Source organism: Schistocerca serialis, chromosome 7 (assembly GCF_023864345.2).
Source record: "Schistocerca serialis cubense isolate TAMUIC-IGC-003099 chromosome 7, iqSchSeri2.2, whole genome shotgun sequence".
NCBI classification, from domain to species: domain Eukaryota; kingdom Metazoa; phylum Arthropoda; class Insecta; order Orthoptera; family Acrididae; genus Schistocerca; species Schistocerca serialis.
The window spans coordinates 271951666-271967138 of NC_064644.1; the positions used below are offsets into that span (position 1 = coordinate 271951666).

At 43.1% G+C, this 15473-nt stretch overlaps 1 protein-coding gene across 2 annotated transcripts in view; it reads left to right on the top strand.

Annotated features, from left to right (window-relative positions):
• LOC126412617 (synembryn-A) overlaps positions 1-9568 on the top strand; it is a 137480-nt gene extending 127912 nt beyond the window's left edge. For both annotated transcript variants that reach the window (XM_050082285.1, XM_050082286.1), the window contains exon 10: positions 8341-9568. In XM_050082285.1, coding sequence (XP_049938242.1) covers positions 8341-8482 — 142 coding nt within the window. In that variant the 3' untranslated portion in view covers positions 8483-9568. The remainder of the gene's footprint in view (positions 1-8340) is intronic.
• Positions 9569-15473: the final 5905 nt, after the last annotated feature.

The following is a 15473-nucleotide window of genomic DNA, read 5'->3' on the forward strand; positions in this document are numbered from 1 at the left end:
AATTGTTTAGGCTTGCCTTTAAGGTATCCTCAAAGAATATATGTTTATTAACAGTAGTTGTGTGTACATTACTGTCAATAGAACATTCAAACTGTTCCCAAAATCTGGGCCAGCTCTCAGTGTCTCCAGAAAAGGATTTGGCTCAATAGGCACCAACTTAACAGTGGTGGGAATTGGAATTACAGGTGAGACTGGTTTATTCAAACATGAGTCTGTGTCAGAGGCAACAGTTTTTTTCTTAGTACCATCTTGCATCTTAAAAACTGCACATTTTGCCTTGACTAGATATTTCTCACAGCAAACTAAACCCATGTTACATTCCTCATCTGGGTGAAGGTGGTGGGAAGTAGCATCAGACTGTCTCAAAAGTGACAGCAATTCTTCCAGTCATCCCTTGTTGTTGTTGTGGTCTTCAGTCCTGAGACTGGTTTGATGCAGCTCTCCATGCTACTCTATCCTGTGCAAGCTTTTTCATCTCCCAGTACCTACTGCAACCTACATCCTTCTGAATCTGCTTAGTGTATTCATCTCTTGGTCTCCCTCTACGATTTTTACCCTCCACGCTGCCCTCCAATACTAAATTGGTGACCCCTTGATGCCTCAGAACATGTCCTACCAACCGATCCCTTCTTCTGGTCAAGTTGTGCCACAAACTTCTCTTCTCCCCAATCCTATTCAATACTTCCTCATTAGTTATGTGATCTACCCATCTAATCTTCAGCATTCTTCTGTAGCACCACATTTCGAAAGCTTCTATTCTCTTCTTGTCCAAACTATTTATCGTCCATGTTTCACTTCCATACATGGCTACACTCCATACGAATACTTTCAGAAATGACTTCCTGACACTTAAATCAATACTGGATGTTAACAAATTTCTCTTCTTCAGAAACGCTTTCCTTGCCATTGCCAGCCTACATTTTATATCCTCTCTACTTCGACCATCATCAGTTATTTTGCTCCCCAAATAGCAAAACTCCTTTACTACTTTAAGTGCCTCATTTCCTAATCTAATTCCCTCAGCATCACCCGACTTAATTAGACTACATTCCATTATCCTCGTTTTGCTTTTGTTGATGTTCATCTTGTATCCTCCTTTCAAGACACTGTCCATTCCATTCAACTGCTCTTCCAAGTCCTTTGATGTCTCTGACAGAATTACAATGTCATCGGCGAACCTCAAGGTTTTTATTTCTTCTCCCTGAATTTTAATACCTACTCCGAATTTTTCTTTTGTTTCCTTTACTGCTTGCTCAATATACAGATTGAACAACATCGGGGAGAGGCTACAACCCTGTCTTACTCCCTTCCCAACCACTGCTTCCCTTTCATGTCCCTCGACTCTTATAACTGCCATCTGGTTTCTGTACAAATTGTAAATAGCCTTTCGCTCCCTGTATTTTACCCCTGCCACCTTTAGAATTTGAAAGAGAGTATTCCAGTCAACATTGTCAAAAGCTTTCTCTAAGTCTACAAATGCTAGAAACGTAGGTTTGCCTTTCCTTAATCTTTCTTCTAAGATAAGTCGTAAGGTCAGTATTGCCTCACGTGTTCCAGTGTTTCTACGGAATCCAAACTGATCTTCCCCAAGGTTGGCTTCTACTAGTTTTTCCATTCGTCTGTAAAGAATTCGTGTTAGTATTTTGCAGCTGTGACTTATTAAGCTGATAGTTCGGTAATTTTCACATCTGTCAACACCTGCTTTCTTTGGGATTGGAATTATTATATTCTTCTTGAAGTCTGAGGGTATTTCGCCTGTTTCATACATCTTGCTCACCAGATGGTAGAGTTTTGTCAGGACTGGCTCTCCCCCGGCCGTCAGTAGTTCCAATGGAATATTGTCTACTCCGGGGGCCTTGTTTCGACTCAGGTCTTTCAGTGCTCTGTCAAACTCTTCACGCAGTATCATATCTCCCATTTCATCTTCATCTACATCCTCTTCCATTTCCATAATATTGTCCTCAAGTACGTCGCCCTTGTATAGACCCTCTATATACTCCTTCCACCTTTCTGCTTTCCCTTCTTTGCTTAGAACTGGGTTTCCATCTGAGCTCTTGATATTCATACAAGTCGTTCTCTTATCTCCAAAGGTCTCTTTAATTTTCCTGTAGGCGGTATCTATCTTACCCCTAGTGAGATAGGCCTCTACATCCTTACATTTGTCCTCTAGCCATCCCTGCTTAGCCATTTTGCACTTCCTGTCGATCTCATTTTTGAGACGTTTGTATTCCTTTTTGCCTGTTTCACTTACTGCATTTTTATATTTTCTCCTTTCATCAATTAAATTCAATATTTCTTCTGTTACCCAAGGATTTCTACTAGCCCTCGTCTTTTTACCTACTTGATCCTCTGCTGCCTTCACTACTTCATCCCTCAAAGCTACCCATTCTTCTTCTACTGTATTTATTTCCCCCATTCCTGTCAATTGCTCCCTTATGCTCTCCCTGAATATCTGTACAATCTCTGGTTCTTTCAGTTTATCCAGGTCCCATCTCCTTAAATTCCCACCTTTTTGCAGTTTCTTCAGTTTTAATCTACAGGTCATAACCAATAGATTGTGGTCAGAGTCCACATCTGCCCCTGGAAATGTCTTACAATTTAAAACCTGGTTCCTAAATCTCTGTCTTACCATTATATAATCTATCTGATACCTTTTAGTATCTCCAGGGTTCTTCCATGTATACAACCTTCTTTCATGATTCTTAAACCAAGTGTTAGTTATGATTATGTTGTGCTCTGTGCAAAATTCTACCAGGCGGCTTCCTCTTTCATTTCTGTCCCCCAATCCATATTCACCTACTATGTTTCCTTCTCTCCCTTTTCCTACACTCGAATTCCAGTCACCCATGACTATTAAATTTTCGTCTCCCTTCACAATCTGAATAATTTCTTTTATTTCATCATACATTTCTTCAATTTCTTCGTCATCTGCAGAGCTAGTTGGCATATAAACTTGTACTACTGTAGTAGGTGTGGGCTTCGTATCTATCTTGGCCACAATAATGCGTTCACTATGCTGTTTGTAGTAGCTTACCCGCATTCCTATTTTCCTATTCATTATTAAACCTACTCCTGCATTACCCCTATTTGATTTTGTGTTTATAACCCTGTAGTCACCTGACCAGAAGTCTTGTTCGTCCTGCCACCGAACTTCACTAATTCCCACTATATCTAACTTCAACTATCCATTTCCCTTTTTAAATTTTCTAACCTACCTGCCTTATGATATCTAATACCCTAGAAATGTGTTTCATCAGAGAATTCCACAAACTCAGATACAAGACATGCTGTGATTTCTATCACAAGACATTTTCTTTAAATCTGTGCTGCTCTTTGTGGAACACTGTTGTTTGTTTTCTAATAAAAAGCTCTCTGCTGTCAAATGCTCCACAGCCACTTCAAATAAACTAGAGGAAACCTCCCAAGCCACCCAAAATTGCAAACCCCTTGTTTGGTCCAGGTTCATTTCTGATATCATCATGATCTAGGTTAAGGGCAAAACATTCTATTCTCAGTCCTCCACAGACTCAACATCTTATCTCCCACTCACCTTACCTGGTTCTCCTCAGCCGTGTGTGTCACCTTGCTGGATATTGACCTCTACCTCTCTGATAGCTCCATCTATATCTCCGTCCAAGCCCACTAAAAATCAGCAGTTCCTGCATATTGACAGCTGTCATCATTTCCACATCAGAAAATCATTCTGATATAGTCTGGCCATCTGTGGACAGTCCATCTGTAGTAATGAAAAAACCCTTGCCCAGTATGCTGAAGGTCTCATTAAGGTCTTTACAAAAAGGCAATCACCCAAACCTAGTCTGTAGACAGATTTCCCATGCCATATCCTCACACACCCATAATCCCCATCTCTCCCACCCCACCCCTAGAACCAGCTGTAAAAGAGCAACCCCTCATCGCCCAGTATCATCCCAGGTGGATCAGCTGAACCAAATCCTTTGCCAGGGCTTTGATTGTTCATCAACGTGCCCGGAGATAAGGAACATCCTATCCATAATCCTTCCCAGTCCTCCTCAAGTGGTATTCTGCCACCCATGAAATCTGCATGTGGCTGTAAAGTAAGGGAATATAGCAGTAAAAAAATTTAATTTCAAAAACATACATTTTAGTTATTGTCACCCTCAGTATACTCCTCTCCTCCATCCCTACAACGCTCCATGTGAATTTTCCATTGAAGGAAACAGTGCTGGAAGTCTTCCTCTGTAAGCTCTTTGATGACGCATGCCACTTTTCCCTTCACAGTTTCAACAGACTGAAATCCTATTCCTTTTAATGCAGATGTGACCTTGGGGAATAGATAGTAGTCACATGGCGCTAGGTCAGGTGAATAAGTTGGGTGGTCTAACACTGGGATGCTGTTCTTCCCTAAAACCCACACAACAGACAATGAGCAGGTGCATTGTCTTGAAACAGAACTTTCTCTTCCACAATTTGGGTATTTTTTCACAGAGTTAAGCAAGAACCTGAAGGTAGTAATATTGATTAACAGTTTGGCCTTCAGGAAACCAGTGAAGATACACAGCTCCATGAATATATAAAACACTCACCATCTCTGTGAATCTTGATTTGCTCATTTGAGAGTTTTTTTCCACTCTCAGAGAACTTGGGCCGTTCCAGTGTAGGGATTGGTGCTTAGTTTCTGAATAATAAGTGAAAAATCAAGATTTGTCACATGTTAGCACTCATTCCTAGAAATTAGGGTCAGTTTCAGTGATATTTGGAGTGTCATTATAAAAATTTTCATGAGCTAGTTTTTGTTAGATTATGGGAATTTTCGGCATCAGTTTTGCACACACTTTTCTCATGTTACATTGATTATGTAAAATTTCCTTTACGCATTCTTTTTCAATTCCTACAGTTTCAGCAATTGATCAGATATTCAACTGATGGTCAGATGAAATCAGCTAACCTACCTTTTGATCCGTTTTTGATGTTGTGTCCTGGTCATCAATCATCCTCAACATCTTCTCAGCTATCTTGGAAGCACTTGAACCACTCAAAAACTTTTGTACATAAGAACAGTCTCCATCATATGTTTCTTTTACTGAAAGATAGGTTTCAGTAGCAGTTTTTTCAGGTTTCATGGGACATTTCATGACAGCTCATTGCTCTATTATTACATTCATCATTTTTCTGACAAAACTAAATAACTGGTCTTACACAAACAAAGGCGGCCACTCTGATTTGTCTACAGGCACCAGAATTGTGGCATTCGACCAAGAAGGCTTCACACTTGACAGTTATTGGTAATTCATCTTTGGCGCATGATGCTTACCACGTGACAGCACCAGTCCCTTTATTTAATAGATACACCTCATGGATAACATACTGGTCCATTCCAAATATGACACACTGACTCGTAACAACTTGCCACATGGGTGACATCCCCATGGGAGACCCAGGTTCAAGATCCATCAGATTCAAGCACCCAGCATATTCTACGCCAGACTCATCACTAGTTTACCCTTCCTGTCAGAGGCAGGGCCACCTATGAAAGCAGACTTTTCACATGCCAGCTTTGCTGCAATTTCTGCACAGCATTCTATCTCGGCATGACCACCAACCAGTTGTCCATCCGAATGAGTGACCACTGCTACCGCCAAACTGTGGCCCATAGCGGGAAATGCTGCTGAACACAGCCTGCTTGATTTCAGCAACTGCTTCACAACCTGTGCCATTTGGATCCTATCCTCTAACACCAGGTTTTCTGTACTATATGGATAGGATTTGCCCTTGCAACACATCCTTCGTTCCCGTAAACCTCATGGCCTCAATCTTCACTAGCCCCCTGCCCAAGGAACCTAACTTCACTTGTCTTCCACCCACATCCTTTTCCTTACAGCCTCCTCTTCCTCTGTTCTGTAAGCCTTCCCAAGACATTTCTCCACGTCATTGTCATTGCATGCTCCATGAACTCACCAGTGCTCATGCTCTTGCTGCATTCCTGTCCTGTGCATGTGCTGCATCTCCCTCCCACGTTCCTAGCTCCCATGTACTGATGCCTCCCTCTGAGCCATCAGCCACAGGTCCACAACTCTCCCTCCTGCTCCCCACCTCCTATCTGCCCTCTCCTACTCCACCTGACATCCCAGTAAGCTGCAGAATTGTAGCCCTGTCATTACATATTCAGCAAACACAGCCAGTAGGTGTTCATTGGGGGGGGGGGGGGGGGGGATGCTTCAGTGGCTACTGTACCTCTAAAAAAAGTTTCATCTGATAGCTAGCAAGTCTCCAGTCTTGTTTTTCTGTTTGCCAACTACTCAGCTCTCTACTGTTCTCTGAGCTGTTACATTTACTCCTAACTTATTTACAGTGTGGTGAATAATATAGATGTCAGTGCTACAGATTGCATTAAACTCCAATCATTGTGGTGGTACAGTCAGAATTTAAAGAGGGGTCTGGCAGAAAGATTCCATATCATCAAATACTGTTCACAGCATTCCTAAAGGACATTTTGGGATCCTTAATGTGGGGAAGTGTGGCTTGGTATCACAGTGCCAGACTAGAAATTGAAAGATTGGGGGTTTGATCCTTTGTTATGTCCTGGTATTTTGTGTCCTACTTTTCACGTCTTTCACCTCTGTCAATGATTTTTTAACAAGAAAATTGCCAAGTCTCACTGTGGTCTGGAGTGCATGTTAAATTAAGGTTCGCTATAAATGACCTATAAAGTCAGCTCAGAAATTACAGGAAAGAAAAACCATAATCAGGAGGACAATGTCTAATAAGCACAATGGTGTTCAAATCAACTTTCAGATTGATGGCAGTTTTATATTTTTCTTAACCCGAGTAATCAGAGAACAGAATATGTATTAACTAAACATAAGTGAACCACCTTTGTCTTCCATGTGATATGGTACTGTTTGTTCTAATGCCATTGGATTCCAGCAACAAGAAATTCATGTCATTATGAGCAAAAGCTAGCAAATTAACCTTTTACTTGAGCAGTACTAAGTATGAAATTATTCAAACCACAGCTATATAACAAAAAAGGCAGTAATCAGCGTGCAACATTATCCCTGTCCAGCAGTCATTTTGTTATAGTGTTATTTCAAGTTGGCTATCACGTACATGGGTAATAGATCAGATTCTAATATGCTGTAAGTTGATTCAGATACGGTAAATCATCAGCCAAAAAAAAGAGACAAGTTTAAAATATTCTGTGTTAGGCGGCAGTTGCCATGGCTACCTGTTCCATGTACACATGAAAGATACAATGTACATGCTGCGCACTTGGTAAGTATGTTTCAGCATTGAAGTTGCAACCACCTATACTCGTCTTATAAATGCGGCTCAGTATTAGCTAATGATGGAATGAGGAGATTAGGTGACTCAGTCGGTGGTACCCCGAGACAGCTAACTCATGAGCCCACATGCAGACGTCAAACCAGAATGATCACAGTATGCAGGCATTTTGAAGGACAATCAGTTGACAACACAAAACTGTGGAGTTCCATGGTCGAAGTTGGGATGATACTTCATCAGCTATGAAATCCATAGTTACGTGTGTTTCACACTGTCTTCAGCGATAATTTTTTCCTTCCTTTGAGACTAGTCAAAATAGAAGAAACCACTTTCGTTATGTCTCCTTTGCATTTCAGTAAGATGTTAACTGAAATGATTTTGAGACTGAAGCTAACAACCAGATGCTATACTTCCTAAATGTAGAATAATAATAAAATAGAATGAGATTTTCACTCTTCAGTGGAGTGCGCACTGATATGAAACTTCCTGGCAGATTAAAACTGTGTGCCCGACCGAGACTCGAACTTGGAACCTTTGCCTTTCGCGGGTAAGTGGTAGAGCACTTGCCCGCGAAAGGCAAAGGTCCCGAGTTCGAGTCTCGGTCGGGCACACAGTTTTAATCTGCCAGGAAGTTTCATATCAGCGCACAGTCCACTGCAGAGTGAAAATCTCATTCTGGAAACATCCCCCAGGCTGTGGCTAAGCCATGTCTCCGCAGTATCTTTTCTTTCAGGAGTGCTAGTTCTGCTAGGTTCGCAGGAGAGCTTCTGTAAAGTTTGGAAGGTAGGAGACAAGATACTGGCAGAAGTAAAGCTGTGAGGACCAGGCTTGAGTCGTGCTTCGGTAGCTCAGATGGTAGAACACTTGCCTGCAAAAGGCAAAGGTCCCGAGTTTGAGTCTCAGCCGGGCACACAGTTTTAATCTGCCAGGAAGTTTAATAATAAAATAATGCAGTACATACTGGAATTAACAAATGTACCAGAAAACAAATTTCTTAGATAAAAGCAGATATATGACAACACACTGAAACTCAGCTGAGCACTTTTGAATAATTATATCTTGTATCATCCCTTGTAGAGATGGACTTCTTCAGCCATGTCGAATTGGAGAAGATGGGCGTCCTGAACCTGTCGTACATGTTCTTCAACTTCTGGAAGAGTTGCCTCCAGAATTTCGGCAGCAAAAGAACACATTCGATGACAGCAATACAGAATCATAAAAGCTAAAAGCTGAGTTGCCAGTGACGTAATACATTCTCTGGATTTCTTCATGTAGTTACCTTTTTCACCTGTTTTGATAGTGTTCACAAAGAATTCGTAGTAATTGTTGTTGCTATTTCTTATTGAGTGCAAATGTATGTCAGCACCATTTTAAATTGTGTATGCTGTAGAATGATACTATGTGTGTTTTGTCAAGAAATGTTTTGACCATGTTCACTTAGTTTTAATTTGTGTATTTGCTGCTCTCGAGAACAACTTATTCACATTTGGTCTCAAAGACAGTGCTCTAGGAGAGAAGACCATGCATAAACATGAAGGTTGAAAATAAACAGAGGGAGCACAACATATCATGTGGTTAATTTGACAGTATTTTAAAGAAAACCAATTAGAGAAAAGAATAACTGGTATAATAACACAAGCATGGTGTCTCAAATAAAGCAGTAGATGCACTGTTAAAGCAAGAAATGTTTGATAATCTAATCCAGATGTGAAAGAACAGGTCAAAACTGATGCATGACTTAAAATGTAGTTCAACTCAAGATTATACTTATGCGTATTTGTTTCTACGAAGACAGTTAAAATAGCATGTTTGTGTGCAAATTGATTAGCTTAAGTTTTTTAATGCCAAAGAAATGTATCACATGCTGTCCTACAATTCCGATCTGTCAATACTGACCTTGTTTTTATGTTGCAGGGATGATAAACATATTATATTTAACAGATATTAGAATAGAGTCAAATGATGATAAACATGAGGTACAAAATGACTTTTTAGTAGCCAGTGTTGTAGTATAGATGTTTTGAGTTTTACCCTTTTATCTGTATAAACGCTTCGACAGAGGTCAAATATGCTGACTGAACGAGTGATGAACTGATCTCTAAGTAAACATAAGTTGTTAACAATTGTCAAGAATCTCTGTGTCTGTTCTCCACATCATTTCCTGCAGATTTCCTGTGTGCTTGCTTCTAAGAGCAAATGTGACATTGCTCTAAACTGATGTTCCAATTCTTTAAGTTAAATACACTTAGGAAATTGACTTAAGTTCTGTTAAGATTCTTAAAAAAATAAAACCATTATTTGCTTCTGTGTTGCTTCTCTATAGAAATATTTCAACTCATCAAACTGTAATTTATACACTGTCAACTGTGTCTAGTACAAGACACTGTTGCTTGTTGGTGTGTTTGATGTAGACGGATGTGTGAAGCTGGCCATTGCACAGATGGAGGTCAACGTCGAGAAAAGTGGCATGGGGTATGGAGTAGGACCAGGTGAATCTGATGGAACCAAAGGAGTTGAGGTTCGAGAGAACTGAAACCACACTGCGAGCAGCAGCTCAAGTGCATGATGGGAGTGACGACCAGATGGGGGTAAGGAGGGAGCTGGTGTGAGGAGGAGGAAGGATAGTATGGTGGGGGTGGCAGACAGTGAAGTGCTGCAAGTTAGACGGAGGGCAGGGGAGGGGGGTAGCGGAAAAGGAGAGAAGTAAAAGATCGGGTGTGATTGTGGAATGACAGCTGCGTAGTGCTGGAATGGGAACAGGGAAGGGGCTGGATGGGTGAGGACAGTGATTAACGAAGGTTGAGGCCATGAGGTTTACGGGGACGTAGGATGTATTGCTGGGAAAGTTCCCACCTGCGCAATTCAAAAAAGCTGGTGTGGGTGGGAAGGATCCATATATCACAGGCTGTGAAGTAGTCATTGATACATTGAAATGAAGGATGTCATGTTTGGCAACGTGTTCCGCAACAGGATGGTCCATTTGTTTCTTGGCCACAGTTTGTTGGTCGCCATTCATGTGGACAGACAGCTTGTTGGTTGTCATGCTCACATAGAATGCAGTACAGTGGTTGCAGTTTAGCTTGTAGATCGCATGACTGGTTTCACAGGCCTTTGATGGGATAGGTGATGTTCATGACCGGACTGGAGTAGGTGGTGGTGGGAGGATGTATGGGACAGCTCTTGCATCTAGGTCTATTACAGAGATATGAGCCATGAGGTAAGGGGTTGGGAGCAGGGGTTTTGTAAGGATGGACAAGTATATTGTGTGGGTTCGGTGGACAGCGGGTTTACCACTGTGGGAGGGGTGGGAAGGGTAGTAGGCAGGACATTTCTCATTTCAGGCCACGACGAAAGGTAGTTGAAACCCTGGCGGAGAATATAATTCAGTTGCTCCAGTCCTGGGTGGTACTGAGTTACTAGGGGAATGCTCCTTTGTGGCCGGATGATTGGACTTCGAAGGTGGCTTGTTTGGTCGAGTAGGATGAGGTGAACAAATGGGGGAGAAGTTGTTGTTGTTCTGGAGGAATGTGGATAGGGTGTCCTCACCATCAATCCAGATAACAAAGATGTCATCAGTGAGTCTGAACCAGGTGAGGGGTTTAGGATTCTGGGTTTTTAGGAAGATTCCTCTAGATGACCCCATAAAGGTTGGCACTGGATGCCGCCATGCGGGTACCCATAGCCGTAGCCTGGATTTGTTTGTGGGTAATGCCTTCGAAGGAGAAGTAAGTGTGGGTCAGGTTATACTTGATCAGGGTGACTAGGAAGGAGGTTGTTTCTTTGGAATCTGCTGGCATTGGGAAAGGTAATGTTCGATAGTGGTAAGGTCATGTGCATTAAGAATGTTAGTGTAAATGGAGGTGGCATCAGTAGTGACGAGCAGGGCACCGTATGGTAAAGAGACAGGATATGTGGAGAGTATCTTTCATAAAGGAGGGTAGGTTGAAGGTGTTGGTCAATGAGAGCAGAGATTCTCTCAGTGGCGCCACAATAACCAGACACCATGGGGCGTCCTGGGTGCTTAGGTTTATGGATTTTAGGAAGCATGTAGAAGGTAGGTTGGCGGGGAATGGTAGGGGTGAGTAGAGAGATGGACTCTGGGGAGAGGTTCTGGGATGGACCTAAGGATTTGAGATCCTGCTGGATTTCTGGAATGGAGTCACTGTGGCAAGATTTGTAGGTGGAAATCTGACAGCTGGCTGAGTCTTTCTGCCAGGTAATCCTTGCAGTTCAAAACAACAGTGGTGGAGCCTTTGTCCGCAGGTAGGATTATAAGGTCGAGATCAGTTTTTAGATGATGGACTGCAGTTCTTTCTGCGGATATAAGGTTACTTTTGCATGTTGAGGGATTTGGTGAATGATGGTGAGGCAAGGTGTGAGGTTAAGAAATTCTGGAAAGTTAATGGGGTGATTTGGGGGCAGTGGGGATGGCTCACAGTTGGATGGAGGAGTGAACTGAGGTAGGCAGGGTTCAATATTGGTCTTTGGTTGAGTCTCATTGGTAGATCTAGTGGCGGAAAAGTTTTTCCATGGTAGAGACTGGGAGAAGGAGAGAAGATCTTTAACAACGAATGAATTTGGGAGTGGGGCAAAAGGTGAGGCCTTTGGAAAGAACTGGTATTTCTGTGGGGCTAAGGCTTCTGGAGGAGAGGTTCATGACTGTGTTACAGGTCTGTTTAGGTTCTGGATTCTGTGTGGTGGTAGGAGGGAGCTTTGGAGGGTGGGGTAAGTGTAGTAGGTCTGCAAGACAGGGTTTGTCAGCTATGAGGGGACATGGGGAGGTTTGGAGGTTGTTGTAAAGGTGGTGGACAGTGGTACTCCAAGGCGGTAATAGGAAGTGAGCAGGATGGAGAGCCCTTTCAGGTGGTGTTGTGCATGTTGCTCAGGTTCCTACAGGGCAAGAGTTTCAATGTGTGTTATGAATTCCAGGAAATTTGGATTACATAGCAGGAGAATTTTGCTGATGGAAAGAAGATACTGTAAGGAGGAAGGAGGTCTGGGCTTGGTTGATATGGTTTTGCAGAACTATGTTGGTGAGGGCTAAGGATTAGCGGAATCTGAACAGGTAGGGGTAGTTGTGGAATGAGGGCTGGCAGCCAGAGATGGGTAATTTGATGGTAAGGCCATATAGGGGGATTCCATGAGCCAAGCAACAACGCAGGAACAGTATGGGGGACTGTGATCTGGCTAGGGGTAATGAAACTTTTTTGTATTGACCTAGATGGAAGGAGCAAGGATCCATGGTGGTGAAAAAATGCGAAAAATCATGTAAATAACATAGAATTATGTGTGATAAATTTTGCAAAATGCATGAGAAAAATCACAAGAAGGATGAAACGAATGCAAAAGGGGGAAACAAGATGAAATCTGAGGGAGTCAGCAGTAGCGAAAGGTGAAAACTCACTAGAATTTTGCAAAATGCATGAGAAAAATCACAAGAAGGATGAAACGAATGCAAAAGGGGGAAACAAGATGAAATCTGAGGGAGTCAGCAGTAGCGAAAGGTGAAAACTCACTAGAATTGGTGAGAAGTTACAAGTGGAGAATAAATAAATATTGTCGTGGGTAGCAGATCTGAGGGTGGATAAATGTGAGAAAGGGGGATGACAGATGTGACTGGCTAAGGTGGAATTAGTCGGTGCAAACTGGGATAGAACGGAGAAAGAGTGGAGGTTGGGGAGGGGTTCATAGTATGAGATACAAGATCGTATGGCACCAGTAAGATGTGGGAAATAGCACGCAAAAATATGGGAGATTGGTGCAGGGACAGTGATTAATTGGAAAGTGTAGGATTAATTATATCGGCGGAGGTAATATGGGACAAAAGATGCCACGTCAACAATCAGTGTGGTCTTGTGACCATCTGATGGGCCGGCCGAGACAATTGATACAGTGTGGTTTGTAGAGCATGCAGTGCGGTTTGTAAGTGATAAGAGGAACACAGGAAAGAACAGAAAGAAGGATGGACATTGAGTATAGTGATGCAAAAGAATATAGTAACAAAGGAAAACAAAGAAAAGCCTTCAGGCAAAAATCAAACAGTGGATAATCCAGGATGGAATGTAACAATATTATGAAAAGGAAAGTTGCTACTCATCGTATAGCAGAGAGGCTGAGCCGCAGGTAGGCACAACAAAAAGACTGTCACAAATAAATAAAGCTTTAGGCCATTAAGGCCTTTGTCAACAATAAACGTAGGCGCGCGCGCGCGCACACACACACACACACACACACACACACACACACATACACACACTAAACTCTCACATTCGACCACAGTTACAGGCAACTGAAACCACACTGTGAGCAGCAGTACCAGTGCATGATGGGGGTTGCGACTGGGTGGGGGTAAGGAGGAGGCTGTGGTGGGGAGCGGGAAGCTGGTGTGGGTGGAAAGGATCCATATGTCACAGGCTTTGAAGCAGTCATTGAAGTGTAGGATGTCATGTCAGCAACAGGGTGGTTCACTTGTTTCTTGGCCACATTTTTTCTGCGGCCATTCATGAAGACAGACAGCTTGTTGGTTGTCATGCCCACATAGAATGCAGCACAGTGGCTGCAGCTTAGTTTGTAGATCACATGACTGGTTTCACAAGTGGCCCTACCTTTGATGATATAGGTGATGTTTGTGACCGGATTGGAGTAGGTGTTGGTGGGAGGATGTATGGGGCAGGTCTTGCATCTAAGTGTATTACAGGGCTTGGAAGCAGGGGTTGTCAAAGGATGGATGAGTACATTGTGTACTTTCGGTGGACGGCAGAATACCTCTGTGGGAGGAATGGGAAGGATAGTGTGCAGGACATTTCTCATTTCAGGGAACGCAGAAAGGGAGTCGAAATCCCGGTGTAAAATGTAATTCAGTTGCTCCAGTCCTGGGTGGTACTGAGTTAAGAGGGGAGTGCTCCTTTGTGGCTGGACGATGGGACTTTAGGAGGAGGTGGGAGACTGGAAAGATAAGGCACAGGAGATTTGTTTTTGTACAAGGTTGGGAGGATAATTACAGTCTGAGAAGGCTTCAGTGAGCCTTCGATATATTTCAAGAGGGACCGCTCATCACTGCATATGCGACGACCACAAGTGGCTAGGCTATATGGAAGGGACTTCTTCATATGGAACAGGTGGCAGCTGTCGAAGTGGAGGTATTGCTGGTGGTTAGTGTGTTTGATATGGACGGAGGTACTGATGTAGCCATCTTTGTGGTGGAGGTCAACATTAAAGAAGGTGGCTTGTTGGGTTGTGCAGGACCAGGTGAAACAAATGGAGAATTTATTGATGTTCTGGAGGAATGTGAGTAGGGTGTCCTCTCCATTGATCCAGATCGCAAAGATGTCATCAATGAATCTGAACTAGGTTAGGGGTTTTTAGGAAGGATTCCTCTGAGAGGCCCGTGAATGGGCTGGCATAGGATGGTGCCATGTGGGTATCCATAGCCATACCCGAGTAATAGACCTAGATGCAAGACCTGTCCCATACATCCTCCCACCACCACCCCACTCCAGTCACAAACATCACCTATCCCATCAAAGGCAAGGCCACCTGTGAAACCAGTCATGTGCTCTACCAGCTAAGCTGCAGCCACTGTGCTGCATTCTATGTGGGCATGACAACCAACAAGCTGTCTGTTTGCATGAATGGCCACTGACAAACTGTCTCCAAGAAACAAGTGGACCACCCTGTTGTTGAAATGACATCCTACATTTCAATGACTGCTTCAAAGCCTGTGACATATGGATCCTTCCCACCCACACCAGCTTTTCTGAACTGTGCAGGTGGGAACTCTCCCTGCAATACATCCTACATTCCCATAACCCTCCTGGCCTCAACCTACATTAGTCAGTGTCCTCACCCATCCAGCCCCTTCCCGGTTCCCATTCCAGCAGCTGTCATTCCCACTGCTACTCCGCCCCCCCCCCCCCCCCCCCCCCCGCCTTCCTTGTCTCTCCCCTGCCCTCCATCTAACCTGCAGCACTTCACTGTCTGTCATCCCCACCATACTATCCTTCCCCCTCCCTGCCCCAGACTTATTTAGGCTTTATTTATTTCTGACAGTCTTTTTGTGGTGCCTATCTGTGACTCAGCATTTCCGCTGTCTGGCGAGTAGCAACTTTCCTTTTCATGATATTATTAATGTAATCATCGGGTACATATCAGTTCATTCCTTTGGTAAACCTTTTAGAAATATCCTTGCCAACTCAGGTACGTAATTAACC